Source organism: Polyodon spathula, chromosome 2 (assembly GCF_017654505.1).
Source record: "Polyodon spathula isolate WHYD16114869_AA chromosome 2, ASM1765450v1, whole genome shotgun sequence".
Classification (NCBI taxonomy): domain Eukaryota; kingdom Metazoa; phylum Chordata; class Actinopteri; order Acipenseriformes; family Polyodontidae; genus Polyodon; species Polyodon spathula.
The window spans coordinates 81788995-81807188 of NC_054535.1; the positions used below are offsets into that span (position 1 = coordinate 81788995).

The 18194-nt window shown below is 35.8% G+C and overlaps 1 protein-coding gene across 5 annotated transcripts; it reads left to right on the plus strand.

The window, feature by feature from the left end:
* Window positions 1-253: 253 nt before the first annotated feature.
* On the plus strand, window positions 254-16808 carry LOC121302057 (selenocysteine insertion sequence-binding protein 2-like). 5 transcript variants are annotated; one of them, XM_041231874.1, is made up of 18 exons: window positions 254-416; window positions 1320-1462; window positions 2328-2580; window positions 2762-2873; window positions 3898-4109; window positions 4435-4528; window positions 6583-6728; window positions 7549-7686; window positions 8525-8635; window positions 10963-11100; window positions 11639-11771; window positions 12280-12446; window positions 12840-12990; window positions 13191-13326; window positions 13639-13859; window positions 14211-14365; window positions 15933-16107; window positions 16571-16808. In XM_041231874.1, the coding sequence occupies exons 1-18, from the start codon at window positions 405-407 to the stop codon at window positions 16693-16695; spliced, it is 2622 nt and encodes an 873-aa protein (XP_041087808.1). In that variant the 5' UTR covers window positions 254-404; the 3' UTR covers window positions 16696-16808. The 5 variants fall into 5 exon arrangements, with proteins under 5 accessions (XP_041087808.1, XP_041087787.1, XP_041087792.1 ...); XM_041231853.1 differs by lacking the exon at window positions 254-416 and adding an exon at window positions 423-534; XM_041231858.1 differs by lacking the exon at window positions 254-416 and adding an exon at window positions 423-534 and having other exon boundaries at window positions 7552-7686.
* The last annotated feature ends 1386 nt before the right edge of the window (window positions 16809-18194 follow it).

The following is an 18194-nucleotide window of genomic DNA, read 5'->3' on the forward strand; positions in this document are numbered from 1 at the left end:
ATCACAGGGGTATCCATATAATAATAATAATAATAATAATAATAATAATAATAATAATAATAATAATAGATGGGCTTCTTCAGTGAGTTACAGGAAAACAATTCCATCTCGGACAGTTTATAAATTACTCGACCTTTGCCCAGTCTCATAATTTGTGACGTCACAGAAACACTTGATGAAATTATTGTCCTATAATTCACTGAAGCCGATCTCTTATTCTAGATATATTGGTCTTTCACCAGCCCCGGAGTTAAACTACTGGCAGTATGATTTATATGGTAATACAAAAAGGCTGCTGCCAGTAGACTTTCAATTGGTTCTTGTCAATCCGCTTTTTAAAGCTTCCTTTCTAGCACGCAGATTGTGCCTGTCAGCATGCCGTAGTCACGAGCAGAGGAACACGGATGTTTGTGACTGTAAGTAGGGCTATTTAACTTAATAGAGGTGACGAGGGAATGGCGTTTTGGTTTCACTATTTCACTACGGATTTGTAGTAGTTAAGTGAAAACCATGGCATCGAAAGCACAGACCAAGGTAAATTGATCATTTGTCCATGGTATTGTGAAGATATTATTTTCTTTACTAAAATTCGATTTTAGATTAGTTTGGATTAAGAAACGATCAATTTACAGTAACACAGTTAGAAGTAGATTGTGACGCTGTCATTTTTAATATTCAGTTTTCGTCTGAAAACAAAAGTCCAAGTTTACCGTGGTGTTTGTGATTTAATGTAGATATCAATTTAAAAGTATGCCTTTGCGTACTTTTATTGTACAGGTATTTTGCGTGTGTTCTAAAATATTGTTCACGAACATTCATGCTTTCGGTAAAAAGTATGTAAGTGTGGATGGGGAGCAAAGGTTAACAATCAGTATGATAAAAGAGAATAGATTAGGGATTTCAGGTGAGTGCCAAGCCTGTTTCAAATCCCGGCAATTGTGCTGAACTGGTCACCCTAGTTCAAAAGGCTGGTTGAAGAATTGCTTATGCAACTTTTAAAGTCGCTTTACGGTTTCTTAAACGAATATAATTGCCAAACCTATGTTTGTGTTTTACCATCAGGACTTCCAAGCAACAGCTCATCAACATTTACTAGAATTTACAAGGACATTAGAGTTTATCATATTAACTATCTACAATATATTAGAATACCTGACCTTAGACATTTCTAGAAAAAAAAGTATAGTAATGTCAACAGTGCATATTTTTATTAATAACAGTATTATGCGGGGCACACCATTATAAAACATTTATAACACAGTAATTTATGTGAACAGTTGTACATTTAAAGCCTAAAATGTATAATATTCTGCCCACAGGGAAGCAAATTATCGCCTGATGTTAAACCTTTTGTTCCAAAGCAAATTTGTTACAAAAGCACACTTGAACCCCCAGAAGCAGATGTCTTGCCCCCCTACTTGACTACCTGCAACCCATATGTCCAGGGGCTATGTGCAGAAGAGTAAGTGCAGTATCTGCAGAATGTACTTTTTTGTTTTGTTGCAGTACATGGTTTAGGTTTTGCTAGCTTCCAAAAATTGTTAATGTTTTAGTTCATTTGAATCATTAGTTATTGAAAATGTAATTAGTGCCTTCCCAACTAACACCTCATGCCTAAATATTGGAAAAGAGGATGTTTCAAATCCTGTCAAGATAAAGGTAACTGTACAAAAATAGACATAGGCCTAATGTCTCTCCTGAGACTTTAACCAGGAAGGTGGTACCCTCAGTTCATGAGAGAGGTGTGGATACTGTAAAGAGGAGAACATGTGAACAAAGGGTCTTAAATTAAGGAGTAGAAGTTAAAACACTACTCCAAATGAAAGCGAGATTTTGCAATGAGTGGAGGACGGGTGTGGTGGCCAGTATTCATTCCAGTTTTAAGAATTATTTTAAAGCGTGTAAACCCATCAGAATCTGAGATACCAGACTCTAATCACAAAGTGACATATATCTCAAACATAGAATCTTATTGGAAAAGGATGTTTTAATATTTGTACAAAAAAAAAAAAAACACACTGATTTTGGATAGAAGCTTATACTAAACCTCCAGCTACCTTATACTCTTTTTAGACTTGAAGTAACAGTTTAAGCCAATCCAGGTTTTATTACGAGTCACGTTTGAGCCTCGGCACAGTATAAATCTGCAACTGTGACTCGATTGGCTTCAACCTTTCTGCTCCGGTAGTGCTTTGTCCCAAGGACCATGTTTAGCCAAAAACGTACAAATGCTAAGTGTACTGGATGTTCTGTTCCATGTAAATAAATATTTATATCCTGAGCAGTGCTTGTGTTTTTAATGTGTTTTTGTTATTATTATTTCTTAGGCAGATATACACAGAGAACATCAACTGCAACAGATCTCAACAGAATCTCTCTGCACTGTCTTTGGCAGCTACCTCTGCTGCAGAATATTCTCCTCCTTGCTCTGCGAAGCCTGCAATAAACAAGCGTGCACATGCTTCGTTCCAAAATAGAGATGGCTACACCAGAAATTGCAGTAACACCAGACAAAACAAGAACACAGAAGGGCCATGTGATTCATCAGGGGAATTTTCAGCCTCTGTGCAGTCATCAAAGGTCCTCTCCAGTTTTCATAGTTCTTGCAATAGTCTGTTTATGACATTCAGATAATTGGTGAAACACATTTCTGTTCAGCGCTACACAATGTATTTGTTTTAGCATTTACTGTTTCAAGAACATGCATTTCTTTAGATATGTAGAAATTGCCAGAAATCTTTCCTTTGTATCTCATTTACAGGCACGAAATCCAAAGTTTGAATCTGGCATTCGGGGACAGGAATCAAATAAAAACCCAGCTGATGTATCTTTGCGTGAAGTAAACCCACAGAAAGCAGGTGTGATTACATCAGGTAAACGTCTGCTGCTATTTAGGGTATAAATAGGCTTGCTTGTTCTGAATGAAACCATTGGGTAAAAGAGCAGTCCCATATGTTTAACTAAATACTGTCTTGGCTGCCTGTTCTGACCAGACCTGTTGATGACAAACCCAGAGCTGTTTGCCAATGCATAATGACATCACGACTGCAGAGAAATATGTATGTGCTGCTCTGATGTAATGGATTGCAAGGATTAGTAATGATGTTCCCCAACATGTGTCATGGAAATTCTAATAAAGAGAGACTGCGAGTTCCAAACACACAGGCCTTTATTTATTAAGTTTGCAAACTGAACACTCTCAGCACACAGGGTGCTAGATAATCATCGAGTAGTGTTCCAACATAGAGTTGGATCAGTTTCTTATATACCTTAAAACTATCAGTAAGGCAGAAGGCTAGCCAATGATGATTCAGATATTGGCATATAAGGCAAACAATTTATAACTATGCATACGTGGTATATAGCTAAGCAAGCAAATAACAGAATGGCTGTTTTGTGTGTATAGCAAAAAAAAAGACAAGTCTAGCTCATCTTATTATCCATTGTCTCACAGCTGCACCTGCAATGTAGGCAAAACTTTCTTAAGCAAAGCGTACAAGGTTATAGGAGCAAGATTACAGTACTCTTCCATGGCAGGCAATATCTTAAGCAAAGCATACAAGGTTATGCGATCGAGATGCCAGTACTTTTCCACGCTGAGCAAATCCAATTTTTCTGTAATATTTCTCTTACACATGGCTGTCAATACAAATGTAGCTTTGAGTGGAAAAAGTAGATCACCATGACCAACATCCACGTTATGTACATGGAAACAGGTAAGTGACATTATGTAAGGACAGGCAGACGTCCTCACAATTTAATATGCAGTTCTGCTTATTCTGCTGCTTTTATTAATCACAAGATACACATGTTCACAAAAAGTATTGATTCCTTTTTCAGTTTTTATTTAAATTGTCCCTGCAAACTGAAGTTCTATTTTTTTTGTTTTTTTTCCAGATAGAAGTCGAAAACCTAAAACTCATCCAAAGGAGGCTGACTCATTTGAAGTTACACTTGCAGATTTTCCTGAACTGGAGACTTCTGCCATTTGTAGCCCTGTTCAGTCAGTCCAACACAATCCTAAATCAACATGGGCTTCAGCTTTACCATCGAGTACTAACCACAGTCAGATTGTTAGACCAGACACACTGCTTCCTCATTCAAATAAGGTGGTTATTATATTAAACATGGTTTTCATTCAGACTATATTATAACATTCATTTACTTTAACAATGACAGCAATGTACTGCGTTCTCACTCAGATCTCACTAACCTGTCAGGAGTGGCCTCAGTGAGTATGTGTTTGTTTTAATAAAGTATGATCAGAATTATTCTTTTTTTAGTTGTCCAGGTTTTACTTAACAGAACCAGAACACAGAATTTTTATGGCAACACACTGTATTTCTTTCTTAAATATCCTAGTTGCTTATACATTTTATAACTGTATATGTTACATTGTTTGTTTCATGAAAAACTGATAATTTGTCTTATTAGAATAAACTTCCAAGAAGAGAAGAAACTGCCCTCCCTCCACAAAATTCTACAAATGAAAATGTGGATTCAAGTACACATTCCATTTCATTGCAAGGTAGGAATGGGAGGATGAATATTATAACGTACAAGCAAGCATTCCATTTAAAGTGGCTAAACAACTAATGAAATAATTGTTTAAATCTTTCATGTGGTGTACATCCAGTGCACCACATAAGGATTTAAACAATATATGTTTTGCATGCACTTTGTACTGCAGTAACAAGTACTTTGAATTTAAAGTAATATCTTGTGCCAGCCTAACTAATACAGTACCATTTACAATGCTTTCCATAAGTATTAAGACAATGAAGTCAAAATTGCTATTTTTGCTGTACACTCGGGCAATATGAAAAAAATGAGTAAAAAATGAATATCCAGCAAAAGTACTGAATGTCACCTTTTATTTCTTTCATTTTCAGTACATGTTTTACCAACTAAGAATAACAGCACTTTTAGAATTCCATCCCCCCATTTTATGTGAGCATAAGTGTTGGGATAATTCAACGTAAAGCAAATGGAAGAAGTATAAAAGTTAGTATTTAGTTGCAAATCCCTTGCATGCAATAACAGCAACGAGTCTGCGACCCATTGATATCGCCAAACTCTTGGTATCGTCCTTTGAGATGCTTTGCCAAGCCTTTACTGAAGCCATTTTCAGCTGTTTGTTTTGTGGAGTTTCTGACTTCAGTCTCCTCTTCAGCAAATGAAGTGCATGTTCAGTCGGATTTAAATCAGGAGATTTGACTTGGCCAGTCTAGAGCTTTCCACTTTTTTTCCCCTGATGAACTCCTTGGTTGCATTGGCAGTGTGTTTTGGGTCATTTTTCTGTTGCATTGTGAAGCATTGCCCAATGAGTCTGGTGGCATTTCCTTGTACATCGGTAGCCAAGATGCTTCTTTACACTTCTGAGGTCATTCTGCTGCTGCCATCATTCGTTACATCATCAATAAAGATGAGTGAGCCTGTTCCAGAGGCAGCCATGCATGCCCCTGCCATGACACTACCTCCACCATGCTTCACAGATAAGGTGGTATTCTTTAGATCATCTGCAGTTCTTTTTTTCTCCACACTTTTTTGCCTTCTAATCTCTTTTGATAAAAGTTAATCTTCGTATCATCTGTCCATAAAACCCTGTTCCAGAACTTTTTAGCAAATTCTGATCTGGCCTTTCTGTTTTTGGTGCTGATCAGAGGTTTGCATCTTGCAGTGTAGCCTTTGTAATTCTGCTGCCAAAGTCTTCTGCGAACAGTAGATTGACATTTTTACCCCAGCATTCTGGAGGTTGTTGGTGTTTTCACTGACACTTGTGCAAGGGTTTTTTTTTTTTTTTTTTTTTTTTTTACAGCTCTGGTCATTGTTCTGTCAAACTGCTGTTTCCTTGGCCAACCTGGTTGTTGCCAATTGTTGAAGACACCAGTGGTTTCTTTCTTTTTCAGGACATTCCAAACTGTTGCTTTGGCAATGCCCAACTTTTTGTGCTATGGTTCTAATTGGGTTCCTCTTTTTTTCTTTTAGCATCCAAATTGCTTGCTTTTCTTTCATAGACAGCTCCTTAGTCTTCATGTTGGATTATGCCAACTGACACCCAAACGCAGACTCCAAAGGCAAAAGCAAAGGATAGAACTGAGACTACACAGTCACAGCTCTTTGTGTGAACAGTCAATGCAACAGGAAACACCTGATCAATTAGAAACACCTGTGAGCCAAATGTCCCAATACTTATGCTCACATAAAATGGGGGGATGGAACTCGGTGCTGTTATTCTTAGTTGGTAAGACACATGTGTGTTGAAACAGCCAGAAATGAAAGGTGACATTCTGTACTTTTGCCTCATTCATCTTTTAATTATACTTTCATATTGCTTGAGTGTACAGCAAAAATAACAATTTTGACTCTGCTGTCCCAATACTTATGGAGGGCACTGAAAAAAAAAAAAAAAAAAAAAAAAAAAAAAAACCATGTGCAATCTTTAGTTTATGATGCAATGTAATGTGCAATGTACACATTTTAAGCCCCTGTGATTATTATTTCTAAGGCATGTCATTGTCTTGGATGGGACTGTAACTAATACTCCCAAGTGCTTTAAAAAGAGTATGTGTCTAATTTTAGCAGCCCAGTCTTCGGAGAGCTCCTTGCCTAGTTCTCGTCCTGCATCGTCTTGGGCTAACATTGCTTCACTGCCACCCAAGAAGCCTGCTCCAAAAGAATTGCCTCGTAGTGTGACAGATCCCAAACAAAAACCAGGAGCTATACAGGTAAAGATAGACTATCTGTCTGTCCCACTGGACCTTTCAGATAAACTGGTTTAAATCTTCTTTTTAAATAAACACAATGTGTATATGTAGGGATTCAAAAAGATGGTAATCAAGTCAATTTAAAATTAAATTGTGACTGCAAATGCTTGTTGTGATTGAGAGGGAAGGGTGGATAAACAAAAACAAATGGAACATTTTAATGTGTTATTATAATTTTTTTTTTTAAATCCATTATGGCCCTTGCTCTACTCCCAAAGCAATCATCCATGACATCCCATAACTTGCAACGTTGCCAGTGTACATTATTTTAAGTCAGTTGCCAGGAATATAGCAATCAGGACCTTGCTAAATCTCTGAACAGGTGGCCCTTAACAAGTAACAATAATGCTACATTTCTGTCTGCACCACCTAGTCTTTAAAACTGATCTTATACACAATCCCATCTCATTCCAATATCACACGGGGACTGCTGCTGTTCTTTACACAATAGAGTGTAACTTGCTATTTAGGGCAGTCCATGTGGCCATACCACCTGAAGGTACGTATAGTTTATTTAAGCCAATTTAATAATACAGAATTCAGATTATTTAAATAAATATTAATTGGATATTGCTTATTTAACAGTTTACCAACTTGGCGTTTTTGCTTTTTCAGTTACATTTTATTTTATGCAGACTGTTTAGTTTACATTTTTTGGGTTGCATCCAAGTTTGATGGAAACAAATGGGACTTATTCCAGGGTAGCTTTGAACTCCAGGGCTTGGTGCAGAACTAGTGTTTGTTTCTAATCCTGAAGCCTGCATGCAATTTCTATACTCAGCAGAAACCAGGTGAAGGAGACATGGAAGAACCCACTGAGAAGAAAAAAAAGAAGAAAAGGAAGAAACCAAAGCTACCAGGCAATGCTCCAGTGCCCGAAGAGACCACAGCTGTAGTTCAAGAGCTGCCTAAGTTTGAGGTAGGAGGGAAAGCAGCTGTACATTTAGAACTGTAGACTTCAGTTCAGTGTATTTGCATGTATGGAGTAAATTAGTTTACCCTAAATAACATGAATCATGTCCCACGTGCTGGTACTCCCAAGCTTGCTTTAGGTCTTCCTGCTTGGTAGCTGGAGCACATAGCCACCAACTGCTTTTTAAAAAAAACCTCCCCAGTCTTTTTTTTTTAAATTAAATTAAGGGGACAGTACAGTAGTTTTACTTCTATAAGTTATTTCCACAGTCATATTTGACAAGTTTGTCCTCTGCCAGCTACTGTAGTTAATGCTCGTCCACAGAATTAAAGCACAGCTGTTGTTGGACCCTCCACTGTGGGTGGTGGTAAGCTCACTAGCAAAAAGCAAGCCCAAAACCTATTCCTGCAATCAGTAGGAACTTATTGAGCTTTTGAACCTAACTGATTCATCTAAATTCTATCATTGTTTAGATAATGAAACCAATCATGTAACATAAAGAGCATGTAACATGCAATGTTTTATTAATTTTTTAATAGTAACATGTTGCTTTGCTTCTCAATGCTAACACAAATAGGAAAAGGACTGCTTTCCCATTTACAGCTGTAAAGTCAATTGTTGGGTAAATTTAAACCCCACCGTTAGAAGTTAAATTGAATGAAACCTTTCTAAGGAACGGTTACAAATACAGTAATGCTGTAATAAACAGGTTATAAAGAAGCCTGAATCCTGAAAAAAATATCTTGCATCAAAGTTTAAATGTAATGAGCACTTCAGTACTACCGGAATACTTATTTGTTGTTGTTACTCTTTTAAGATGCTGCGTGTTTTGTGTTTGTAACAGGACGAGGATGAATTCCCTGATCTGGCAGGTGCGTCTGGCAATACTAACAAAGCACATCGTTCTGCAAACCAGAGCATCTTCTGCAGCAGCGTTGCAAAGAAGCAACATGAGGTAGGTGTTAAACAGAATTGTTGATTTAAATGACCTATTTATCTTTGGCAGTGCCCTGGGCCTGCACTAATTTCTTTATTCTATTTAACTGTCAATTTTAAATAACTTTTATACAGTTAGTTTACTTTTCTTTACTATAGACAAGCTATTTTCATTTAATTATCAAATCTGATATTTAATGTTGACTGATGTATTATCTTTTAGTGGAGCAGCTAAGACCAAAAATTCTGTACTGTAACCTAGAATTATAACATTTTCCACATTTCCCAGGTTATTACTAGACAGTTAATACTTACAGGTATTTACCAAACTGAGTTTGATTTGGTTACCATGGGAACCAAGTGCTGCAATTACCACCTGTCAGCACAGAATATACAGCCCAGTGGCCAGTTGCTTGTAACACCTTAACTTAACCCTTTGCTGTCAATGTGCTCTAATTTCGATACTGTGATGTTGATTACAAAACACATCATTTCTCTGCTGTCCAACTAGCAATCATGGTTATTTGTTTTTTTTTTCCCCCATTGAGTCATAGCCATGACTATGGTGAATGTCTCCATGTAATTGGTTTAGGGGTGTGTGGGGGAGATTATATATATATTATACAGACACACACACACACACACATTGTTTTAACTACAAGGATGATTAACTTGCATCAGCTATTACAGCTGACTTCAATGGGATACTCGCACATTTGAAACGTCTGTCTCGCCTTCTAAATGCCTGTTTAGAAGGGGATCTATAACCCATCTAAAATCTAAGAATTGGGAATAATTAATAGTTTTTTTAAGTTACTTTACAGACACGTGAGATCCCCCTTTATTTATTTATTTATTTATTTATTTATTTATTTATTTAATTATTTACTGTTATTTTAATTATTTGTTTATTTTTGAAAATGTTTCTCCGGGCGGAGGCAGAACTAATGTAAACGAGTTGCATTCATCTGAGTATTTCAATTATTAGTGTACTTTCCCTACGTTTTTCATAGTTTCTGTGTATGTAAAACAATGGATAATTATTTAGATGTAGTTATTACTTGTATTATGATTTAGCTATTTTTTATTGGTAGTATGTTTTTTTCTTTTTTTTACCAATACAGTAGCATACTGTATTCGCAAGATTTTTTTCTTTTTAAATAACAATAAAAAAAAAATACTCAACATCTTGTGTGAGATATATATTGCTACCTCTATACAGATAAATAAAATCACAAACAAGATAATATTACGTTTCCAGTTACATTTCACAGATGACCTGCATTCGCCATTTCGGCTCTTTTTTGTAAAATACACGCATTTCAAAACCCTGTATAGTTCTGCAACTATATAAGCAATTTCAATTCTAATTTCAGATTTGAAATCCTTATAAAATTTGCGCAGCTCCTATATTCTCTTTTTTTTCTACATAGTTTATAAAAAATAGTACATTTTGTATGTTTTACAAATATTATTATACAATTAATATTTCTTAGGAAGTGTGGGTTATATACAAACAACTATAACACATCCCACAACCAAACATATATCATTGGAAAGGTCTACGTAATGCCTTTCTGTTGATATATTGGGTTTTAATTTCTGACTTCAGGTTACCAAACTACAAGCTTTAACACAACGTTGTCATATAGTTCTGCCCAAATATGATCATACCTCGTAGACGGCACAGGGTTAAAGTTCTCCTTAATTGCTTCTTAAGTTGCAGAAATCAACTTAAGACTCCAGTTAATTCATTTGATACTTTATCTTCATGTTTTAATACTTAAGCTATGCTGTGTAACAGGCCATATAACTTTCTTTCAAGTTTCTACATGTATCTTTGTGAGTTTGTATATGTGACTATCTGTAGAGAAAGTTACATGAACCCAATATCGGAGGCCATCTTACAACACAGGTCAGTAAAGTGTGCCGTTAGATTCCATAGCACTAAAAATAAGAAATAACCAGCTTATGTGGTTAGTACAGCAGTAATAAGTGACTTCAGCTGGTTATAATGGCGATGTTTTCATTTTTATTATATAATGGTGGTTTCCATGCAGTGCTTGGCACTATATCAGGAATTACTTGTTGGGTCAGTAAGTGTGCCAAATACAGTTTCTCAGAAAAAGAGCACAGTTCCCCATATTTTGAGCTGTGTTGCACCACTAATTAGTATTTCTGAAATAAAAAGGGTCACTTTTTTTTTTTTTTCCTTCAATGTATAATAAACAAACAGAACATACATATCTAATTTAACAGATATGTAGTTTCAAAGGTAGACACTTGTATAATCTCTTATATAAAGTTAATTCACGTGTTCTCTGTTTGTTCCTCCTTGTTTTCCAGATACCAGACAATACAGGTTGTGTTGGTACATCTGTTCATTCAACTGCCGAGAGAGTCGTGTCATCAAAAGACCAAAAGACTGCAAAGATACCAACAAGTCAGGCTATTTGTAACACTACAGAAACAAAGATAGTACAGGTAATTGGAGAGAAGAGAAATGCCCTACTAAAATAGCAGCTTCCATTTTAATTTTCAGTTGTGCAGTACATGTCTGTAGGAAAGAAGCTTACAGCCTCTAAACATGCTCTTCATGAAGAGCAGGGAATGTGTTACTTGGGCTTTAATGAAACTTGTTTAGTCTATAATACTATTTCAAGTATAATTGGATCTTTATATTAAAACAAGGGTGGACAGTTTTATTGTCTGCCAGAAGATGGCAGCATATGTCAGTGTTAAGAAAACTCACTGTTGCTTCAAGATGGTGTGTGCTTCCGTACTAACTGAAAACATTTAAAGGGTATGTCTTGTGGTGAAATGCTGTTACTAAAGGCAATGTATGATGATAGCCTGTCATTTAAAGCTGTATATCTATTGACGTTAAATGTATTGTTTTAAAACTTCTAGATTTTGATGTATTTGTACCTATTTGATGTATCTTCATACTTCAGTCACCAGCTAGAGGTTAAAATGAACATTGACATATCCTTTGTGTTTTGTTTGTTTTTTCTCTGTTTAGAAAGCTGTGAAGACAAGTGGTAAAAAGAGCAACAATCCAGTGCAGTTTGATCTTGGTGACATGCTACAGGTACTGGAACGAAAACAGCAAGCTCAGAAATCCAAGCAGGATGCAAAACCAGTAGTACTCTCAGGTGGGCACGAAATTGTAAATGATATGCTGTTTTGTTTTTTTTGTGAAAAAAAGCAAGTTGTCTGCTTTTGAAACCTCTTCATGGAATGTCATTATGTGGGGTTGCGTGGAATTTTGCATTAGGGTAATATTTTGCTTGCTTCTGCATCATATTCATATTCCCAAGCCAAAAATAATGGATTGTCAAAGATAATAGTAAAGTAGTAATCCCCTCTGCTTAATTAACTTTCTGTGCTGAGTGTGCGTCTTGTGTGGCGTTTTCTTTATTTCATTATATTCGTGGAAATGTGTTATGTATAAATGCTGTAGAAGCCAGTGTCAAAGCCGACCTGGCAGACAGCATTCCTTCTGGTACATACCAAAGGCCAGTAGTGCAACATGTAAAGTAGTTCAAATGGGGAATATGTGACTTGCCATATGAAATTCCGGGTATTCTCAAAATAAAATAATTAAAAAAAACAGTTCTCATTGTGTGTTTCTGATTTTTTTTATTATTTTTTTAATTCCAGTTGGAGGTGCACTTCCAATGGTTCCTAAAAATCCCTTGGTGCAGAAGAAACACCCCAGACAGCTGGAAAAAGTGGCTCACAACCCCCTGGATTCCACAAGTCCTTTGGTAAAGAAAGGCAAGCAGAGGGAGGTTCCAAAAGCTAAGAAACCATCACCTCTGAAAAAGGTTAGTTTGTGTACTGCTGCTGTTGGTACATTAATACAAATAAAGAAAGCATTGTTTGGTTACTGTTCTTTCACGGCAACTTATTCCATGTATGCTACTAGTACCACTGGAGCGCAAAGTATACATCACGGTGATGTCTATATGCAAAAAATATTATTGGAATTTAGTCAACATCTGTTGGCTGTCATGTTAAAGGTAGAAAGTACTTTTTAAACTTGTTCATCTTTGTAAAACTGGTGGTTCATTTTATCTCTTTTGTCAACTGTAAAGAAATACAGAAAGGATAGGGCTGCTAAGACTAATCCTTTGGGGAAATTAATCCCAAGAAAACTTTTGTTTTTGTTCCAAAACAGATTTTTATTCATTTGAAATACTTCTGATTTTACACTGCAGATCATTTTAAAGGAAAGGGAGGAAAGGAAACAGTGTCGGTTACTGGAAGAACAGGGACTGAATCCAGCAACTGAACTCGCAGTATCAAATGTACAGAATGAGGAGCAGTTTGAAGAAGAACTTGAGGGTCATGAATCTTTAAATACCACAGGTATCTGAACAACTTGGGTATCCACCAGAGATAATTGAGATATCTGCACATACAATTGAACACTCAGGGCTCTCGTTTCTGTCTCTACATAGAACACTTCACCAAAGGAGATATAATGTATCTTGTATATAATGCTTTGTGCTTGCTGGGCAGTGTAACCGGTATCGGGGATAAACAACAAATGTTATTTTCCTGTGCAGATTTTACAGATGGTCAAAGCACTCCTGATGTGCCCGATCAGCTAGAAGAAGAGCAAAAGAAGACCGATGAACTGACTCCTGTTGAGAACCAGGCTGGCTCTAAAAGGCCCAAAATACACAGCAGGAGATTTAGAGAGTATGAATCATTTTCCATTGAATACTAGCATTTTAACCAATAATTGTGTATAGATAGATAGACAGATAGATATAGTGAGTGGATAAAGATCTTGGGTGATCTACTTTCTCATGCTACCGACAAACTTGTTTTTCCCAGCAAGTGGTGCAAAAAGTAACAAAACGCCACTTTCTTTGTCGGTTACTCTTACTGTTCAATGCCAGCAAATGCCTTGACTGGTTTGTGACAATTCATTATTAGTGAGAATCATCATCAAATTTTAACTTTTGAAATGCTTTTTGGAGTTGTATTTTTTCTTTTAAATGCGTCTAGGTACTGCAGCCAAGTCCTCAGTAAAGAAATTGATAATTCTGTGATAGACCTGCTGAAGGAGCTGGTACGCTTCCAAGATCGCTTGTACCTGAAGGACCCCCTGAAAGCCAAGATGAAGCGCAGGCTAGTCATGGGTCTCCGAGAAGTCCTTAAGCACTTAAAGCTCAAAAAACTGAAGTGTGTCATCATCTCCCCCAACTGTGAAAGAGTACAGTCCAAAGGTAGTTTCCATTCTGGGGCTGACAACAGGAATATAAACGGTTTCCTAAAATAAAATAAAAAACTTGGAAGTGTTTAAACATGGAGATTTGTTTACTAAAAGCAGGAATCTGAAGGTGTTAGTAGTTTTGCTTTATTTAGATAAATTAATTTTGAGATGGAAGGGACACATTCAAATACAAGTATAGTTAGTCAGATAACAATTCTTACAATAGGGTGCTTTATCATGGGAGGACATGCAAACTAATAATTAAGGCCAATAGCTTTCATGGAAGGTAACCAAAAACAAACCAGTCTTATGGATTTGAATATTTGATTCTGCCAGTTCAACTACTTTTTCTTCATTTTGACAGGGGGGTTGGATGAAGCTCTGCACACTATTATTGACACTTGCCGTGAGCAAAATGTCCCGTTTGTGTTTGCTCTCGCTCGGAAAACCCTCGGGCGCTGTGTAAATAAGGCTGTGCCCGTTAGTGTTGTAGGTATTTTCAGTTACGATGGTGCCCAGGTAAGTTCAACAAAAGAGAATGCTCAATAATTTAAAATGCACTTATGAAACGCTGCAATTTTTCAAATAAAACTTATTACCTAAATAATAGGGGTGCACCGATGAGATTGTCTTGGCCGATACCGATAGCCTTTGGTTATCTACCCATATCGGCTGATGCTGATAATAAATAGACAGTGCAGGTAAACTACTAGAAGACGACATGGGGCCTATATTTAACATTTATAATTATAAAATAGTTTATGTTAAACATTTAAGATATCGTTTATTTGTTGTATTTGACCAAAAACGAACAGGTATTGTTTACTTGTTGCATTTACTACAGAAAAATAATACAAAGAATAACGCAGTATTATATTTTGTGCTTGTCAGCAATTTATACAGTTATTTTACAACAGTCACAAAAATAACAGTTTGTATTTGTACTAGTAAAAACAGTTCTGTAGAAGAAAAAAATGTGAAATTTTTTTATAGCCACTTGCTGTCAAATGCTGCTTATCATAACTTCAACCTGTACTTAAGAGTAGAAAACAAATTAGCCTACGCAATATCAACTACAACAACGTTCGTTAAATTCATATTTTAAGCATACACTGCTTAAAATTGCAGCCCAACTTAAATTGTTACTAAACAAGATGCACAGTAAACAAGTCCAGCTTCAAAATGCCGCCTAATACACCCGCAACCAGTGCAGATTAAGGTAAACAGACAAGATAAACAAAAATTACAAAAGGTAATTCCCACTTAATGTTTAGAGAGCCCATAACTCCTTGGAAGTTAGGGAGATTGTTGCCGTTGCTGCTGTAGTGGCAGATTTGTAACTACCCCGCATTGATGCTGCACTTGAACAATAATTTGCCTGGTTATTACTATTTTCTTACGAATAATAAATACACCTATATTTATTACGGTTTTGTCAGCCTGAAACCAACTACAAAGCATTATTTAGGATGAATGTTAGTCTGGTAACTGTCTAGGCTACATGTACTCTAAACTACATCAACAATTTAAACTATCAATGTTATTTAGAATTCGACCAATTTTTATTTTTTTAGGCATCAGAATAACATTCCACTAGCAGTTCATCGTTGGAGTTAATGTAGCATCAAGTCTGTTCTGCAGACAATTCTCTATCCTATTGTTGTCGTCAAAGATTTAAAAAAATAAAAAAAATCTAAGCACCGCTATTTTGAGACGTATTTACTGCATTTTAGTCGGGGAAAATTTGTGTCTTGGTGTACTTGTGTCATTAGTAAGCGCGCCTGACCAAACATTAAATTCTGTGCTGGAAGAAATTCAAGCATGAATGTCTGTGTAAGTGTACATTATCAGCTAAAATAACAAAAACTGCCGATAGCAGATTTGTGTTTTTTCTTTTCTGTTGGTGCCATGCCGATAGGCTACCGATTATCTGTGCACCCCTACTAAGTAAATAACATTTTGTCATCTACCCACCCCCACCCCCACCCACTATTAATATTAATATAGAAAACTGAAAGCCGTATTGACAGAGCTGTGGTAGGTAACCCATCCGTACCAGTAAAGAGGGTATATGTTCTTTTTATAGGACCATTTTCATAAAACCATTGAACTTTCGTCTGAAGCCAGGAACGCTTATGAAGCGATGGTTGCAAGTTTGGAGAAAGGTGAAGGATATGATGACCAGGATGAGTTTCCCCAAAATCTGCCTGCCTTGCAGGACACAGCTCAGCCGACCTCTGAATCTGATGAACCAGAATACAGTATGTTTCAGAAGTTTAGAACATGAAGAATTATGTACACAAGCATCTGCAGCCTATTAAGAAATCTACTGTATAGAATATCATATGGTTGTTTTGTAAAGAAGCTAAATGATCTAATATGCAAGGTTAATCCTCTGAGAATTTTGCTTTTATGATAACCATATTTAATATGTTGTAAACCTTTATTGATGTGATATTTCTTTATCTGATGCAAATGACATCACATTAAAATTGGCTATACTGTTTAATTCTTATTATAGGGTGCTCTGTAAGATATAATGATTTTAAACCACTGAAGGTCAGAGCAGCTAAGCAATTAGTTGGGTGTCCACTTGTACCATACAGTACCCTATAATGTCTTGACATTTTTGTTAGCTTTATCACATTTATTAGATTCTACTAATATATATATATATATATATGTTCTATTCAATGTAATCAATTGTTTTCTTTCATTTTATAGTAAAAACTTGGAAGAAAATGCTTGAAAATGAGTGTAACTTTCAATTTCTAAACTTTGAAGACACGACTACCGGGACCCTAAACTGCAGTTTAAAACTGCATTCTGATGACAATGTGGAGAGCTGATGAGTCTTACTACTGTACATCACCTACTGGACTTTTTAAACTACAGCTATGGCCAAAAGTTTTGCATCAACCTATAGAATTAACTAGCTTTGCTTCACAGTTGAATGAAACCTGCTGAATAATGTTACATTAACATATTGAATTACATACCACTTTGTAGTTTTCCATATACTAAATGAAAAACTCACAATTAAAAAATGTGACATTTCAATGTGAAATACTGTACTATTCGTATGACTTCTGGAAGACTTTTTTTTTTTTTGTGATATCATTTCATTGATTACATGATGTAAATAAAAGATCTGAATTATGTTCATAGTTTTTTTTTTTTTTTTTTTTTTAATTTGTGTCAGTCCAAAAATTCTGCTGATGCAAAACCTTTGTCCATAGCCATAGGGGTTCAAACTTCAAATTAATTCAAATTTTGTAATTTAAAAAAAAAAAAAAAAAGTGTTACATACCTGGCATCAAAAGAAACTTATCACTATTATAATGCATTTATTTTCGGAAAGAAATAGGTGTATAATTGATGGACATTGACGAAATGTTTTTGGTTTCTTTTTACTCACTCGATCATTCATTCTTGACCATAACACGCTTGAGTGACTATGACTAAAGCATATGCACTTAATCACCTAATTAGTGAGACAGTTGATTGGACACTGGATATGGAGTGGTTTCGGCTGTTGAATTGCAATCTTGAATAAAAGCAATAGAGAAAATCACAGAAAAAAACAAAAAAAAATGCCATTTTTGTCAAGAGATCAACACCTTCATGCAATCAGTGTGTTAGAGGCTGGATAAGGGCAGTGTACTGTAGCTCGCCGTCTTGGGTGCTCATAGCCAGCACTCTCAAACCTGGTGAGACGGTATAACCAGACACACTCTGTCAATGACAGTTCATGACCTGGGAGACCAACAGTCACAACACTGGCCGATGATATAAATTGTTAATCACAATAAAAAGTCACTGCACCTGCTCTAAAACAGTTTGTTATTTTGCGATCACATCTAGTGAATTTTATTTAAGTGATGAGTTTCTTTTGATGCTCAAATATAAGTGATACATTTCTTTTAGTGCTCAGATATAAGTGATAAGCTTCTTTGATGCTCAGTATATATAAGTAATGAAAAAAAGAGCAGGGTAATTTAACAAATTTGTTTTTAATTAATCTCTCGTACTTGATTATGTTCCATTCATTTAACATGCTGCACACTTGTATGGTTAATTTGGAGACATTGTATTGAAGCAATTATATATTAGTGTATTCCGTTATATTTCTTATTTCTTCAGAATTACTAATATATAGCAAAAGCACATGGAGTTGGTGTCCTAGTAAAGTCCTTTCTCTTTATTAAATGAATTAACTGGAACTAATTATGGAAACATCACTATCAGGTATTCAAAGGCAAAATGTGATAATATGTAAAGATGTTATTGCTCTATTAAATGATAAGATACATTTAAAGAAGATTGAAACCACTACTTAATGCTTGGT

Coding starts and splice junctions, on each gene's coding strand:
- LOC121302057 (XM_041231853.1), top strand. CDS start 511: ATGGCATCGAAAGCACAGACCAAG. Junction 4,529..6,582: donor ACATTCCATTTCATTGCAAG/GTAGGAATGGGA, acceptor GTCTAATTTTAG/CAGCCCAGTCTTCGGAGAGC. Junction 11,772..12,279: donor AAAACCAGTAGTACTCTCAG/GTGGGCACGAAA, acceptor TTTTAATTCCAG/TTGGAGGTGCACTTCCAATG.